This window comes from Cyprinodon variegatus, unplaced genomic scaffold, assembly GCF_000732505.1.
Source record: "Cyprinodon variegatus isolate N-32 unplaced genomic scaffold, C_variegatus-1.0 Scaffold301, whole genome shotgun sequence".
NCBI classification, from domain to species: Eukaryota; Metazoa; Chordata; class Actinopteri; order Cyprinodontiformes; family Cyprinodontidae; genus Cyprinodon; species Cyprinodon variegatus.
This window is the reverse complement of record NW_015150754.1, coordinates 637,089-650,171: the sequence shown is the minus strand read 5'-3', so window position 1 is coordinate 650,171 and position 13,083 is coordinate 637,089. Positions and strand designations below refer to the sequence as shown.

Sequence of the window (13,083 nt, the reverse complement as noted above, 5' to 3'; positions counted from 1 at the left end):
GATAGATAGATAGATAGATAGATAGATAGTGTTTGATGCAAAAGGAATATGTAAAACAGCAGAAAAATAACTCAAATGTACCAGATCTTTTAGCCTGCTTACTATTTATAGCATGATGTTAACAACATATTACCCTGAGTGTGTTTTATCTGAGGCATTAGCTTTATTTCGAGGTTACATATTCATACATGTTTACAAGTTTTTTTTATTTTGTTTTGATTTAAGCCGAAAAATCCCCCATAACGCCATACATGTTATTGCCTCAGTAGATTTTTGTATCAAACAACACTAATGGCTCTCTGTGACATAAGGTTACAAAATCCAAACCTAAACGCAGTGTTTCATTATAACAAGAAATAGAAATAGCTGGCAACAATGTCAGTGTGGTAAATTTTGAAGGACTTGTTCATCAAAGCAGCTTCATCAGCTCTTCAAGTTGTTTGCCTTTAGAGCAATATGCTCTGCAGATAGAAGTGAGGGGCATAAATAATATTGGCAGCCATGACTATCTACCAGCACAGATGTTAGCCTAGCTGCACTTCACTCACAAGAGAAAGGCCTTTTGTGATGACACCATTGTTTCAGCAGCATTTCTCCCAACTGATTTAATAAACAAACATTCTTCATAGCAAACTTTCAGTTCAATTTATTTTTTGCTGGCAGGAAACTGCATCCTACTCAATGATTTTCAATCCAGTTGACAAACCCTGTCATTAGAACAAAATGTGTATTAAAAATGGAAAAGAAAGAGGGGGATGAATTAACTGAACTTCAGAAACCGCTCAAAGGCAAATTGTCAGATTACTAAAGTGTCAACATTTGTTGAGTGTAAGACAGTAGATTTGTCAGGATTGTAATTGGAAAAACTATAAAACCTGGACCTCAACGTTATTTCTGACATTTTGAATTGAAAAAGCTTCCTGGATGGGAAGCGAAAAGTCTTCATATTTGGAAACAAAGTCCAGTGGATTTTTTCTTAACTTTTTAACTTTGTAACTTTTTTGGAGTTGAAAAAGTACTTTGATAAAACTGTTTTCAGTGGCAGTGGGGACCCTTTGACTCTGAAAGCAGACATTGTCCGACAGTGCAAGGAATGCTTTGAAGATTTCTTCACTCACGCCAACACAGCGTCCGTGGTGGACGAAGGGATGGGGTATCCAGGGCCTAATTTTTTCATCACCTAGGCTGAGATCACCAAGATGTTCAAAAAACTCCAGCATGACAGGGCGTCAGGTCTGCCCTGAGAACCTCAGGTCTCTGGATGTTTCAGGGCTGTCATGGTTCACATACCTCCACAGCACTGTGTGGATATTGGGGACAGTGCCCCTGGACTGGCAGACTGGAGTGGTGGTTCCCCTACATAAGAAGCGGGGCCGGAGGGTGTGTTTAAACTATAGGGGGATCACACTTCTCAGCCTCCCTGGGAAGGTCTATTCCAGGGTGCTGGAGGACACAGTGGCTGAAATCAGTACTGAACACTGCACCATTTTTCTCAGTAAATATATTTCTAGAGGTGCTATTATCATGACATTTTCATGTCATGTCAGTAACACCCCATGTAATCCAAAAATAAAACATTCATTACTGCCCACGTTTTACTTCAGTAGTCTTTAACAGGATGTTACCACAAGTACATTCTATTTTGTACTTTGTTTTTAAGAGCCAATGAAAGTAAACCATGAAAAATCTAAGCCAGGTCTTACATTGTAATCTTAGAGCCAATAGGGCCAAATTCATTTTAGGAATGTTTTAGATAATATGGACTTTTTTTTTAACTGCGATGGACTGGCGACCCGTCCAGGGTGTACCCCGCCTCTCGCCCGTAGATAGCTGGAAAGAGGCACCAGCACCCCTCGCAACCGCACTTGGTATTAAGCATGTCAGATAATGGATAGATAGATTATTTTCAATTCTTGAAATCTAAATGTTGTCTCCCCTAAAAATTAAACCTAGTTTGGTTTGTCTATAGTGAAAATGACACTAAATTCCCATCTAAAAGGCTTTTTACACTTGACATAAATTACAAGTAACCTTTGAAATGAGTTTCCAAAAGATAACACAGGGAAAAGAAAACAGTTTATCTATGCTTGTATGTTTGTAGTTTGAAAAACATAGAGGGATATTATTAATATGAAAAAAATAGATGTTGCTTTACAATGATCTGTTCTGTCATTAACATACAGTAAAGGTATTAATATTAAATAGTTAAATAACTATACAGTACTAAACCCCCATGTTTGAGATATGTTGGATTAATTTATGATCATGAAATGCTAATTGGGGACTCACAGCCAGGCAAACTTCTCTCACATACTGTGTCAACTACTCATGTTCTTCTATTTGACAGCTTAGGTACTTGAGATTTTGAGAAGTGACTGTTGAGTCTGTTAAAAGTGTTGACATATGGAGAAAAGAGAATCATTGGAGCATCTAAGGCAAAACGAGAAAGCTTTAGTGCTTAACACACCTATCACACAAACAGAAAATGCCCACTGAGAACGACAATACTTCTTGTGTGCATATTTTATAAGAAAGATGAAAAGTGTCGAGTGGAAACCCAAGCAACAGCAACTTAAAACCGTGTGAAGCAGATCTAATTTCCTGCTTAGACAACCTCATTCCTGTGCAGCTGGCTTTGGAGACATCTAATTTGCATCTGGAAGCACCGAAATTTCTAAAGGGGTGTGTGTGTTTCGTTGGGAGTGTGTGTGCATGCCAACCACTATAGAAAGCAAAGCTTGTACTTTTAAAGCACCAAGATGATGCTTTGCAGTATCAAAATTATGATTAGTAAAGTTTTTTATTTTGTGTGTGCATACTATCACAAAGTGAAAATTTGTGACTGCAACTGAAGGAATCAGAAGTAAATGTTTCTTTTATCTAAAGCAAACCGCATTTTAACCAGCCAAAATTAAAATTTTTAAATCTACTAAACAGTTTGTGTAGGTGTTCTTGTGTTTCTTACAATTACATAAAAATGAAAAATTCTATATTATAACTTGCATGTAATCTCTGTTATGATTCTTCTTGTTGGTGATGTTCGAGTCTGTTAAACCATATTATTACCTGTCTGTTGTGTGTCAGAATGATAATATTTTCCCAAGTTTATCTAATTCAGACATTTACTTTTAAAAACAATAATTAATCCTAAGTAATTTTATCACAGAATTTAGTCAGTGGTTTGACACCATTAACATTTTTGTCTTCACGCAGCCAATCACAAACATTCTCTTTCATGTTTAGATCAGATTTGTGAAGCTTTACCAGGTAAAGATAGTAGGCAAAATACAGTAACTAGAAACCAAATAGACTAATGTCATACACTGCCTGTATAAAGAGTTTACATTTAAAACATATTTTTCTGTCACAAAACACAACTTTGTACAATTGTTGATATTACATTTGGGTAATCATGTGGGACTGTTATATTTATGTTATGTTTATGTTACATTATGGCATATGTTTATTTACTCTTGGTCTGACCCTATTACTATGGCTATTGACCCAGTGAACTTAGCTGCCTTGGTTCAAATTATGTCTTCGTTGTTGAATACAGCATGGGGGGCACGGTAAGTAACAGAAAGGGTTATTAGCAGCATCTTTTTGCCCAAATATATAGTGCATCACAAATGGAAACAGGTTTTAAGGCACATCAAATGAATTTCATGTAAGAAAATGTTACACACATTTCTTTCATCTAAGCAAATATACAGCCTATGTAATTATTACATTTATAAATTCCATACACAAAATATCTGAACATTGTTAGGTTTCCACGAAAAACTTTGCCCTAGCCCAAAACAAGCAACCTCTCACTTGTGTGTGTCAGGGACGATCTGTGCTTTTAGGAGGATATCCTCAGGGATCAAAATGACCCTTTTGCCTTCTTTAGCACTTATCTGCATGAACATTACTGATTTTCTAGAGAAAGGTTAATTTATTTGACCACCATAATTGGACCTCGGCTCTCCCACGGAGCAACTCTGATCATGCCCTAAGTGTTCCTCAGACACTTTGCGTTGGCCTTTCCATATTTGCCATTAATGTAGTCAGACGAGGGTGGTCCTCCCCCAGTTTTTATTACATCACTTTTTTTATTTATTTTTTCCTTTCTGAGGAAGCTATTCAAATAATATGTACAGTTATTTAAATCAGGCCCACATTTCAAGAGCCTGGATAATTTTGTTGGCTTGAGGAGATAAAGACTTTGTGATCAATCAGAGCTTACTAATTCGATTAGGTTTTTTGTTTACTTTTCACCTGTTGCCAAGTGTCTGTATAACAGCACATATTGACATAACACTAGATAAATGTCACATTTAATTTAGATATTAAAATGTGTATGATGAAATAGGTGACAATTTATGCTTTTTAGACCAAATTTTCAAAAGGTTTCAGAGGATCTTCAAAGCAGGTTCAAAGTAATGTGTATTTGCAATTTAGGAGACTGCACGTGCAAAGCTTTTTGTGCATGTGCCTTCATCAATACTAAAAATATAATATATGCAAATGAAGAGATTTACCATGTTACCATTCATGTACAGGGATGCACGATGCTGCAGGTTGAAGCACCTGTGTCTTGCAGTAAGGAGGTTATGGGATTGTTGGTCTTTCTGGATGGAGTTTGCATGTTCTTCCCGTGCATGCCTGAGTTCTCTCTGGGTACTCCACAAACATGACTGTTCGGTTAATTGGCATCTCTAAATTGTTCTCATTTGTGAGTGTGCACGGTTGTACGTCTTTGCCTCCGTTTTGCCCAGTTACAGACTGGCGAAGGATCCAAGGTATAGCCTGCCTATTTCCCATAGACTACCACAGTTAGGCACTGGCCCCACCATGATCCTTACGGAATATGCGGTAGAAGATGGATGGATTGACATTCATGTAGAAAAAGATTTTCCAAGTCTGAAACTTAACTCTGTTCACAGTTGTGCATTTTCTTTAGTACTTCTGAAATTCAGGTACAAACTGACACACAATAACAGCTTTGGTAATGTTTCCACAAAGTAGGAATTCGAACAATTGCAGGAGAAAGAAAGGCCTTCTTTGCATGTGTGAACATAATTGAGCCTTAGAAAATAACAGTAGTAGAATAACATTTATAAAGAAAAAACATCTTTACAGGCCAGCACAAATTAATGCAGAGAATTGTCATACATTAAACCAAGTCATATGAAAGTACTACATTTAAAAATTGTTGCATACAAAAAAAAAAACAAGAGTCTTCAAAGAGACAGGGGTTGAAAGTACACATCATTCACTCCTAACAAGAGGGATCTCTCATGGTGAAATGTAAACATTCACATTTCATCAAGATTTCTCAGTGAACTCCATTATTGACTGCGCATAACAGACCGGATAATGGCAGTGTGAAGGTGGATCAGCAGCTACTTACAGTAGGCAGGTTGAGGTGCCTGAGCAGTCTGTGTTTAATCTTTAACACCAGTCCAGTGGTCAATTGGCAGACCCTCCTATATACTTCCAAGAATTTGGATCAGAGTCTGTGCAGTTACTTACAAGTAGTGTCACCACTTGTATTAATAGAGCTCTTCTGACAAGCTAGCTTGATAACATTGTGGCATTTTTGGGTTAGTTCTCTCCAAATATTTTACCATTGTGCATGGTTCAGAATACTTGGTCAAAATCAAAACAGTGATAAGAATTACCTTAAAATAAATTATTGTCAATTGTCATACACTTACAAAGGCAAACATTTAAAATGTCTTAACATCCTTAGAAGCTTTTGAGTAATTTAATTTTGCTTCTTAAGCCTGATATAGAGATATTTCAGACCCTTAGAAAACAATACTAAGTTTTTATGAATATGGGCTTTAATAATTGATATATTGCCCCAGTAAACTTCAGATTCCATGCCCACTCCCCTTATTCTTGTTTGAATAAGGGAGCTTAAGGTTTTTTGTTTTTTTTTTAGCTTTTTTCATATAACACGTTTTCTAGTACGTATTTTTTAGTCCTGAAAAAAAAAAACAATGTTACCTTTTTTGATAGTTTGTGTGGACATCACACAAAGTTGATAACATCCAACATGCCTGGACCATTTTATTCTCATTCTAATACAAAGCCTCACATATTGGCAAAGCAAACACCAGCATGTTTTATAGTTTACTTCTATGACTAAAATATTTTTCTGGGCATTGGAGGCTTAATTTTTCAACAAGGCCATTTGGAGGATCTAACAGTGCCCACTGTGGCATTCTGTTGTGTATTTTCGGGCATTCGTTCTTTGTTCTGTTTATCCAATATTGATTAAGAAGTTTTGTTGAATTATGTTTCAGGCAAATGGCCTCTTCTGATCTGGGCATCAGGCCCTGCCAAGCTGGATGCAAATATAGAGTCAAGGTTTCTAAAGCCAAAAAGGCCCAGTAGTAATGTTGGATTTTCAAACATAATGAATGAAACATTATTTAAAGTGCTGGTAAAATAGATGGAGCAATATGCAACAACCTACCCTGCTCACTGCTGTAAAATTACAGAACAGTTTCAATAACAGCACTGGAAGGTTTTTGTGCCTTGGGACATTTTCTTTTTGCCTTGGGCAGCAGAAAGTCACAAACTAGCCAGTAATGGATTTTAATTTTAAGGAGACATCTAAAAATTATGTTTTTGATATGCAAACAAAGAATCTTGCAAACAACCCATCTTGAAAGCAAATGTATCCTTAAAAAATAATTCTCTTCATTTTCACAGCTTCAAAGGATCCAGTCCAGGTAGACCGTGTCCTTTCGAGGACACTGCCGGCAAATTCGAACACACCGAAACCCTGCAAACTAAGTGCCACAGTGACTCGGAAGAGGTGCTGTCTGCACATCTTTTCTAGTTATGTATGCCAAGTCACTACAGACGGCTCTGCCCACACCCTGCACACACCTTTGATTGCTCCCCCAGGTGAGCTGAATTAGGCCAATAAGCAGCTCTCACTCAGAGGACATAACAGCAAACCAGTAATTCACTAGGTGCACTGCAAGCTGAGCAGATGGCAGCTACACAAAGGAACTGAAACTGTGAAAAAAAGGAGTTTTAAAATGCCATCACTAAGCTCACTACTAAGAAAAATGATGCCTCAAACTTATAAATGCACTCTGTGGAACCTTTTGTTTGGGAGAAAAAATGTGTTTGTGTTCAGTTAAATTTTTAATGTGTAAATGCTCTGTTCTGTGTAAAGCTTTAATATTTCATTTTCATGGTATTTGGCCTTAAAATAAGCCTTTAAGATATAGTAAATTAGCTGGATTTTCTATTAATTTGTAAAAACAAAACAAAGAGAAATAACTTTGAATTGTTGTTAAAAACATAAAACTGAGAAAACTGAAAGAAAATGCACAGATCTGCAAATGTGTCTGCATTTTCTGTGTGAAGGTTTTACTCCTGTGTGAACTGCATCAAATTTATCACCCTCTACTACTGGTCAAATAAAGTGATCTGAGTGAAATCTGAAGTCTGGTCCTTCACGTGTGAACACCTCACTGCTACTTAAACATTTGACAGTAGGAGTTATAATATATATTAAAAATATAAATGCCACACATTTAAATTGAACAGCCTTCTGAAATGACTTGTCTTAAAAGTAATACTTCATCTGTCATGTTTAACATTCTTGTCCTCTATAATCCACCCTCTCATAATTCTACATTTTATGATTTGCTAAGTGTCCTGGTTAAGCAACCTGCCTCAACAGGGTTTGCTAGGCAGACCGAGACCCTAATACCCTTATCTGTTATTTGCTAATTTACCAGGATATGGCAAGGACTTGTAATGTGATTACAGGACTTCCAGGTATAAATGACTCTTGACTGTTGTAGCAAAAAAATTAAGAATAAGCAACTCATCTGTACTATGCCTGGAGCATTTGACGTTAAACGTACATCAAATATGTAAACCAAAGTAAACATAACTTTGGGGAAAAAAAAATAAAAAATTACAAAAGGGGACTGGGTAACACACATTAGGAACCGTTTATATACCTGGTTGATGTAGAGTGCCATAATTCCATGAAACCAGTAATTACACTGCTATTAGAAAAGATTGCAAAGAAAATATAAACCAATAAAGAATTATATAAATTACCTTGGATACTGAAACACAAAAACTTTTGAAGTGAGATTTGGTTCTTAAAACTAACCTGGCATAAGCCAGAGTGATACCATGTAGAATTCAAATTAAAACACACGTATCGATCTGGAAAGCCTCATGTAGAAAGTGTTCACAAAAAGGATGGACATCCAGTACAATTCTTTGAGCTGAATGGGTACCTGCCTCCCACACCAAATTTTTTAGCCAATCACAGCAGAGGTACACTAGGGCAGTTAACTAATAAATTAAACTCTTACCAAATCAGATCAGGGGTATTGTGCAAACATCTTCCCATCCGCAAAGGCAAAAGTTGTTGTCCTTTTGCTCATTTTTCAAAGAGAAAACGAGGATATTTCAGCTAAAACTGGTACCATCATGTTCTGTTTGCTTTGGCCTTCCGCCTCTAGTTGATGTCATTTACATCACTACATTTCATCGGTTTGAAACATTTCTGTATCAAGGCAAACGTATCTGCTGGCACCTGGCAAGATGTATTTTCGGGAGTAGATAAATTCACAAAACTCAAAACAATTCATCTTGCTTGGAAGGTAATCTATTAAAAAACCTCTTCATTTACAATGTAACACTAATTTATAAATATTCTGAAATAAATATAAATGCTTGAGCTGCATAAAGTCAAACCATATGGTGCAGTATGTGTAATTTTAACCCTATTTCAATTATAGCATTATTATCTCAAGCAGTTGAAAGAGCAGCAGCACCACAGGTGCTTGAGTATTTAGAATCAAGACACCTTCTACTCCAAAAGCAGTTTTGGATCAGAGCAGGTTTTCCACCAAAATGACAAACTGGTACTTTACTGAAAGTTGAAAGAAATCACTGGAAATTGGTAATGTCTCTGTTACAGAACACAAACATGTATTGAAACACATGCTACCACTTGTTTGGGTCCTTAACAAGGATACTAATTTTGCTTAAAAGCAAAAAAAGTGACTCCTTAAAAATCTTTCTTAACATGGAATAATAGTGTAAAAATGCTTCCTGAGGCATGAAAAAAAAAAGCAAAATTTTCAGTTAAAGAATTATAACAAATAACTATGACCACCATCTTTAATCTTGGGGGTACAGTTAAGTTGGACAAGTGTTTTTATATTCATCATAAATGCATGCTTTATCTAAATAGCTACTTGTGCTATATAATAGTATTATTTTATATATACAAACAATTACTTTATACAGAGGCTATATCAGTGAGAGTAAATTATCTAAAGCAAGTGTAGAAATACCAAATGTATAAATGTTAATTTAACAAACTGTGATAACACAACACAGAATCAGTGCTGAACAGCTTTTATCACAAGCTGTTAAAATTGCTATACTAATGTCAATGTTATGAGCTTCACATTTACATTCATTTGATTGAATCTTGTCTCATCTGTTAGTGTTTTCTATTTTATACTACATTTAAAAAAACATCCCTGTTCCCTTAGTTAATGATCACAGACATTTTTCTTAGCTTTTATTTAGGCTCTAGTTGCCTTTATTTCTAAGATTAGCAGACAGGTAATAGGATGTTAAAAAAAGGGGAAGACATGCAGCAATATTTGCTACTGTAGACGGGGACTCAAACCTGCCAAGGACCAAAGCCTCTGTAGATGGGTTTATATCTTCATCATCGGTGTGACCACAAATACTCCATGCTTTGATGTTTGCCACTCAGAATACAATAAGATACATACATATTTTTCTTTTGATGTTTTTTTTTTTCATCAACATTTTTGGCAAATCACCTGCTTTCAGAAATTGTTCATTTATTGGTCAATCCCTATAGTTTGTGTATCATTACCTAGAAAAGATACTGTCATGCGTTGGTGATACAGGAAAAAAAAAGGTTAAATATATTACAGATGTTTAAGATACCATAGAAATGCATGTAGACAAACATTCTCAGATATAAAGTAAGAGTGAATATGAAGGACAATTTGTTAGAAAATAAATGCATTGAATCCATCTAAAAATATATATATATATATCTTGCTCCAAACTAGAGTGTTAGAAGTTGTTTTTAAGACGCTGCAAGTAAATGATTTTGGATTTTAATCTTAACACACTGTATAGGGGTTTTAAAATCCTGTACAGAGCTTTTGCAAGCTCAGTTTATAGCTTGACATCAGGGGCGTATGCACTTTATTTCATTTTTTTGTTTATCTGAAATCTGTTGTGAAGTGTTATTCACCTCGGGTATTGCTGGAGAGGCGTTTGCGTTGGCTGGTAGACGTGTTGTGTGGTAGCAGAGTGTTCTGCTGGTGATTGCTGTCCAATGGGCTCGTGGCGATGATGTTGTCCTTATATTTGTTCATCAGGGCCAACTTGGTGTTGTCATTCACTGCAAGAAAAGTATGAAGAGACTGCAGACATGAGAGAACATATGCAAGGACAAAAACTTCTTTTTTAGTAAAAAAAAAAACATGTAAAAAATGTATATCTTTTCACTGCACAAGGACATTTTGTAAAGCAAATTGTAAGGAGAAAAAAATCCAGTTATGCCTAGAAAAATAAATCCAGCTTTATGTTTACAGGCTGAAAAGTCAACGAGCCTAAATTAAAGTGAGAGAAAAGCTGGCATGAAATTAAAACTAATTACAAAAACTATTGGAGCATATTTAAGACTTAGAGAGGGAAATTATACATTTTTATAAATATTCAGAGAAAAATGTCTCAGCAATGCAACAAAACAAAAATGTTATATAGACATATAGACATAGAATCTTCCTTAATGCATATAAAATGTCTTCATTGCTGAATAGTTCTCAATTTATTTATATTTATGATGGGTCTATGTATGTTCAGTATTAGGTGCATTCAAATGTTTTTCTACTTCTGATAAAAACAAATAAATAGGAATATGGCCTTTAGCTGCATCACAATAAGCCTGTTAGACTAAAAATAAAGAATATGAAAATAAAGGTATAAAATATTAAGTTATTTAATGTCAACATTCATGGCCATTTTGTAAATAGGTCTATATGTTGGTTCATTCACTAGAAATCCCAATGCATTTTTTTCAGCGACATTAAGAGTTGTCATATCTATCAACATTCTGCACTTAGCCGGCATCCACCGCTTTCTCCAGTTTGGTGCATTATCCATTTGAAATGCATAATGCAAAGGATTACTCTGCTTCCATTAGCTGCAGGGCTAGACCATTCGGATTTTAGAGGAACACTGTATCTGAGCACTTTCACCACAACTGATCACTTAATGAGTTCACCCAGTAAATATGAAGCTTATTTCCATTCACAGTATATACCTGTAATGTGATGGCTTACTGGAATAGTTTTGATACAGAAGAATAAATGTTCTGAAATGAAATTACCTGCTTGCAAACAAATGTTCTGAATAATTGGAATTTCAAAAGAAACTTTAAAGTAAAACTAAACAAAAAATGGGTTCAACATTAAAAGTTAAATCACTGCATGACACACAAACTGTATGTTTTCAGACTTCGAAAAGCATTTTCAGAATCCTGAACAAACATGCTGCTTTGCTCTAGGGTAATTGAGCCCGTTGCTGCTCACCTGTGAAACAAATAAATCTCTTTATTAAGAAAAAAATAATCTAATTAAAAGTTGCTCTAAACCAGTTAAAACAAAGTAGTTATTTTAATTACACAGCCTCCCATTTAACAGCGAATGCAATATTTATTTGGCCTAAAAGAGGGAAAACAAATTCATTTCTTCTTAAAGTCAACATCTTTTTAATCAAATTTGTTAATTTATGTTGTAGTAATGATTAAACAAAACTTTCAATCCTCAGATATGAATACTAATGATTAATGAGAACTGCAACACCACTATCTTTCCTCGTGCAGATATACAATTTAACTGCCCTGAAGATCCAGGGCTAAAATAATAATATGGAGCCTAGGCGGAAGTTCCGATCCGCATTTGTCTTCTCCTGTGCACAAGCGGTGGATGTGCTGTGTGACTTCATTCAGATGACACCGTTTCAACCCACCTCCAGCCCCTCCTCCACCATGATAGCTTAAGCTTCATTCCTCCCAGACTCTTACAGTGCTCCCTGTCTCATCTCAACCGGTCCGGCAGAAGACCGCCATGTTGAGCCTGGTTCTGCCAGAGTTTTCTTCCCAATTGGGAGTTTTTCTTCTCCACTGTCGCTTCATGCTTGCTCATCATGGACAGATTCTCTCAACCTGTGTTATCCAACTGGACTTCCATTTTCCAGATCCCTGAGTGTAGCTCTACTATCAGCACATGCAATCCACTGGCTCTCCCCATAAAGCTCTGCAGACCGTCTCACTAACCAGCAGTCTACAGACTGACCAACTTCATCTATCTCCACTCCATCACCAGTTTCAGGCCTGGGGGAAACAGCCTTATTCTTTGCGCCTGTTCATGCATATCTATCAAAACTAAGCGCTATGTTTCCAGCCGAGGTCTGAGCCCCAAAGACAATGTAATTGTATCAATAAATTTCTCCTAAATGTCTTTTCTCTTCATGTGAGTTTTTCAGATTGAAGTTTAGGCAGCCATGTTTTAGGAGATGATATAGTTAAGATGAGTCAAGAGATGAAAGTAAGACTCCTTAAATCATTTTGTCTTGGAAGATAGATGACAATGACTTGGAAAACAATTAGGTCCATGATGCCACCTTAAATGCTGCCTTTGGATCCTTTTCTCACTAATAGTGTGCCGTCTAACTCAGTAGAACAAAGGACTGAAAATGGTGCACTGAACTAATAAAAAACTTAGTTGATGTTGGAGGAATTGCTCTAAAAAAAAAACAGAGAACTGAGAAAACAGATGGCTACACTAAGACTTTTAGTTACAGGTTTAAAAATGTCAAACTACTGAACCAGAGAATAAAATACATTTTCCAATCTTCTGTTAGGGACTATTCTTTACCTTTTTTATGTTTTCATTTCTATGTCTTTTTTTGTCTATATATATATATATATATATATATATATATATATATATATATATATATATATATATATATATATATATA

General features: G+C 35.8%; 1 protein-coding gene across 1 annotated transcript in view; it reads right to left on the bottom strand.

Annotated features, from left to right (window-relative positions):
* astn1 (astrotactin 1) overlaps positions 1 to 13,083 on the bottom strand; it is a gene marked incomplete at its 3' end in the record, with an annotated part of 379,756 nt that overhangs the window by 262,133 nt on the left and 104,540 nt on the right. The window contains exon 5 of the mRNA XM_015384050.1: positions 10,289 to 10,438. Within this exon, the coding sequence (XP_015239536.1) occupies positions 10,289 to 10,438 (150 nt within the window). The remainder of the gene's footprint in view (positions 1 to 10,288; positions 10,439 to 13,083) is intronic.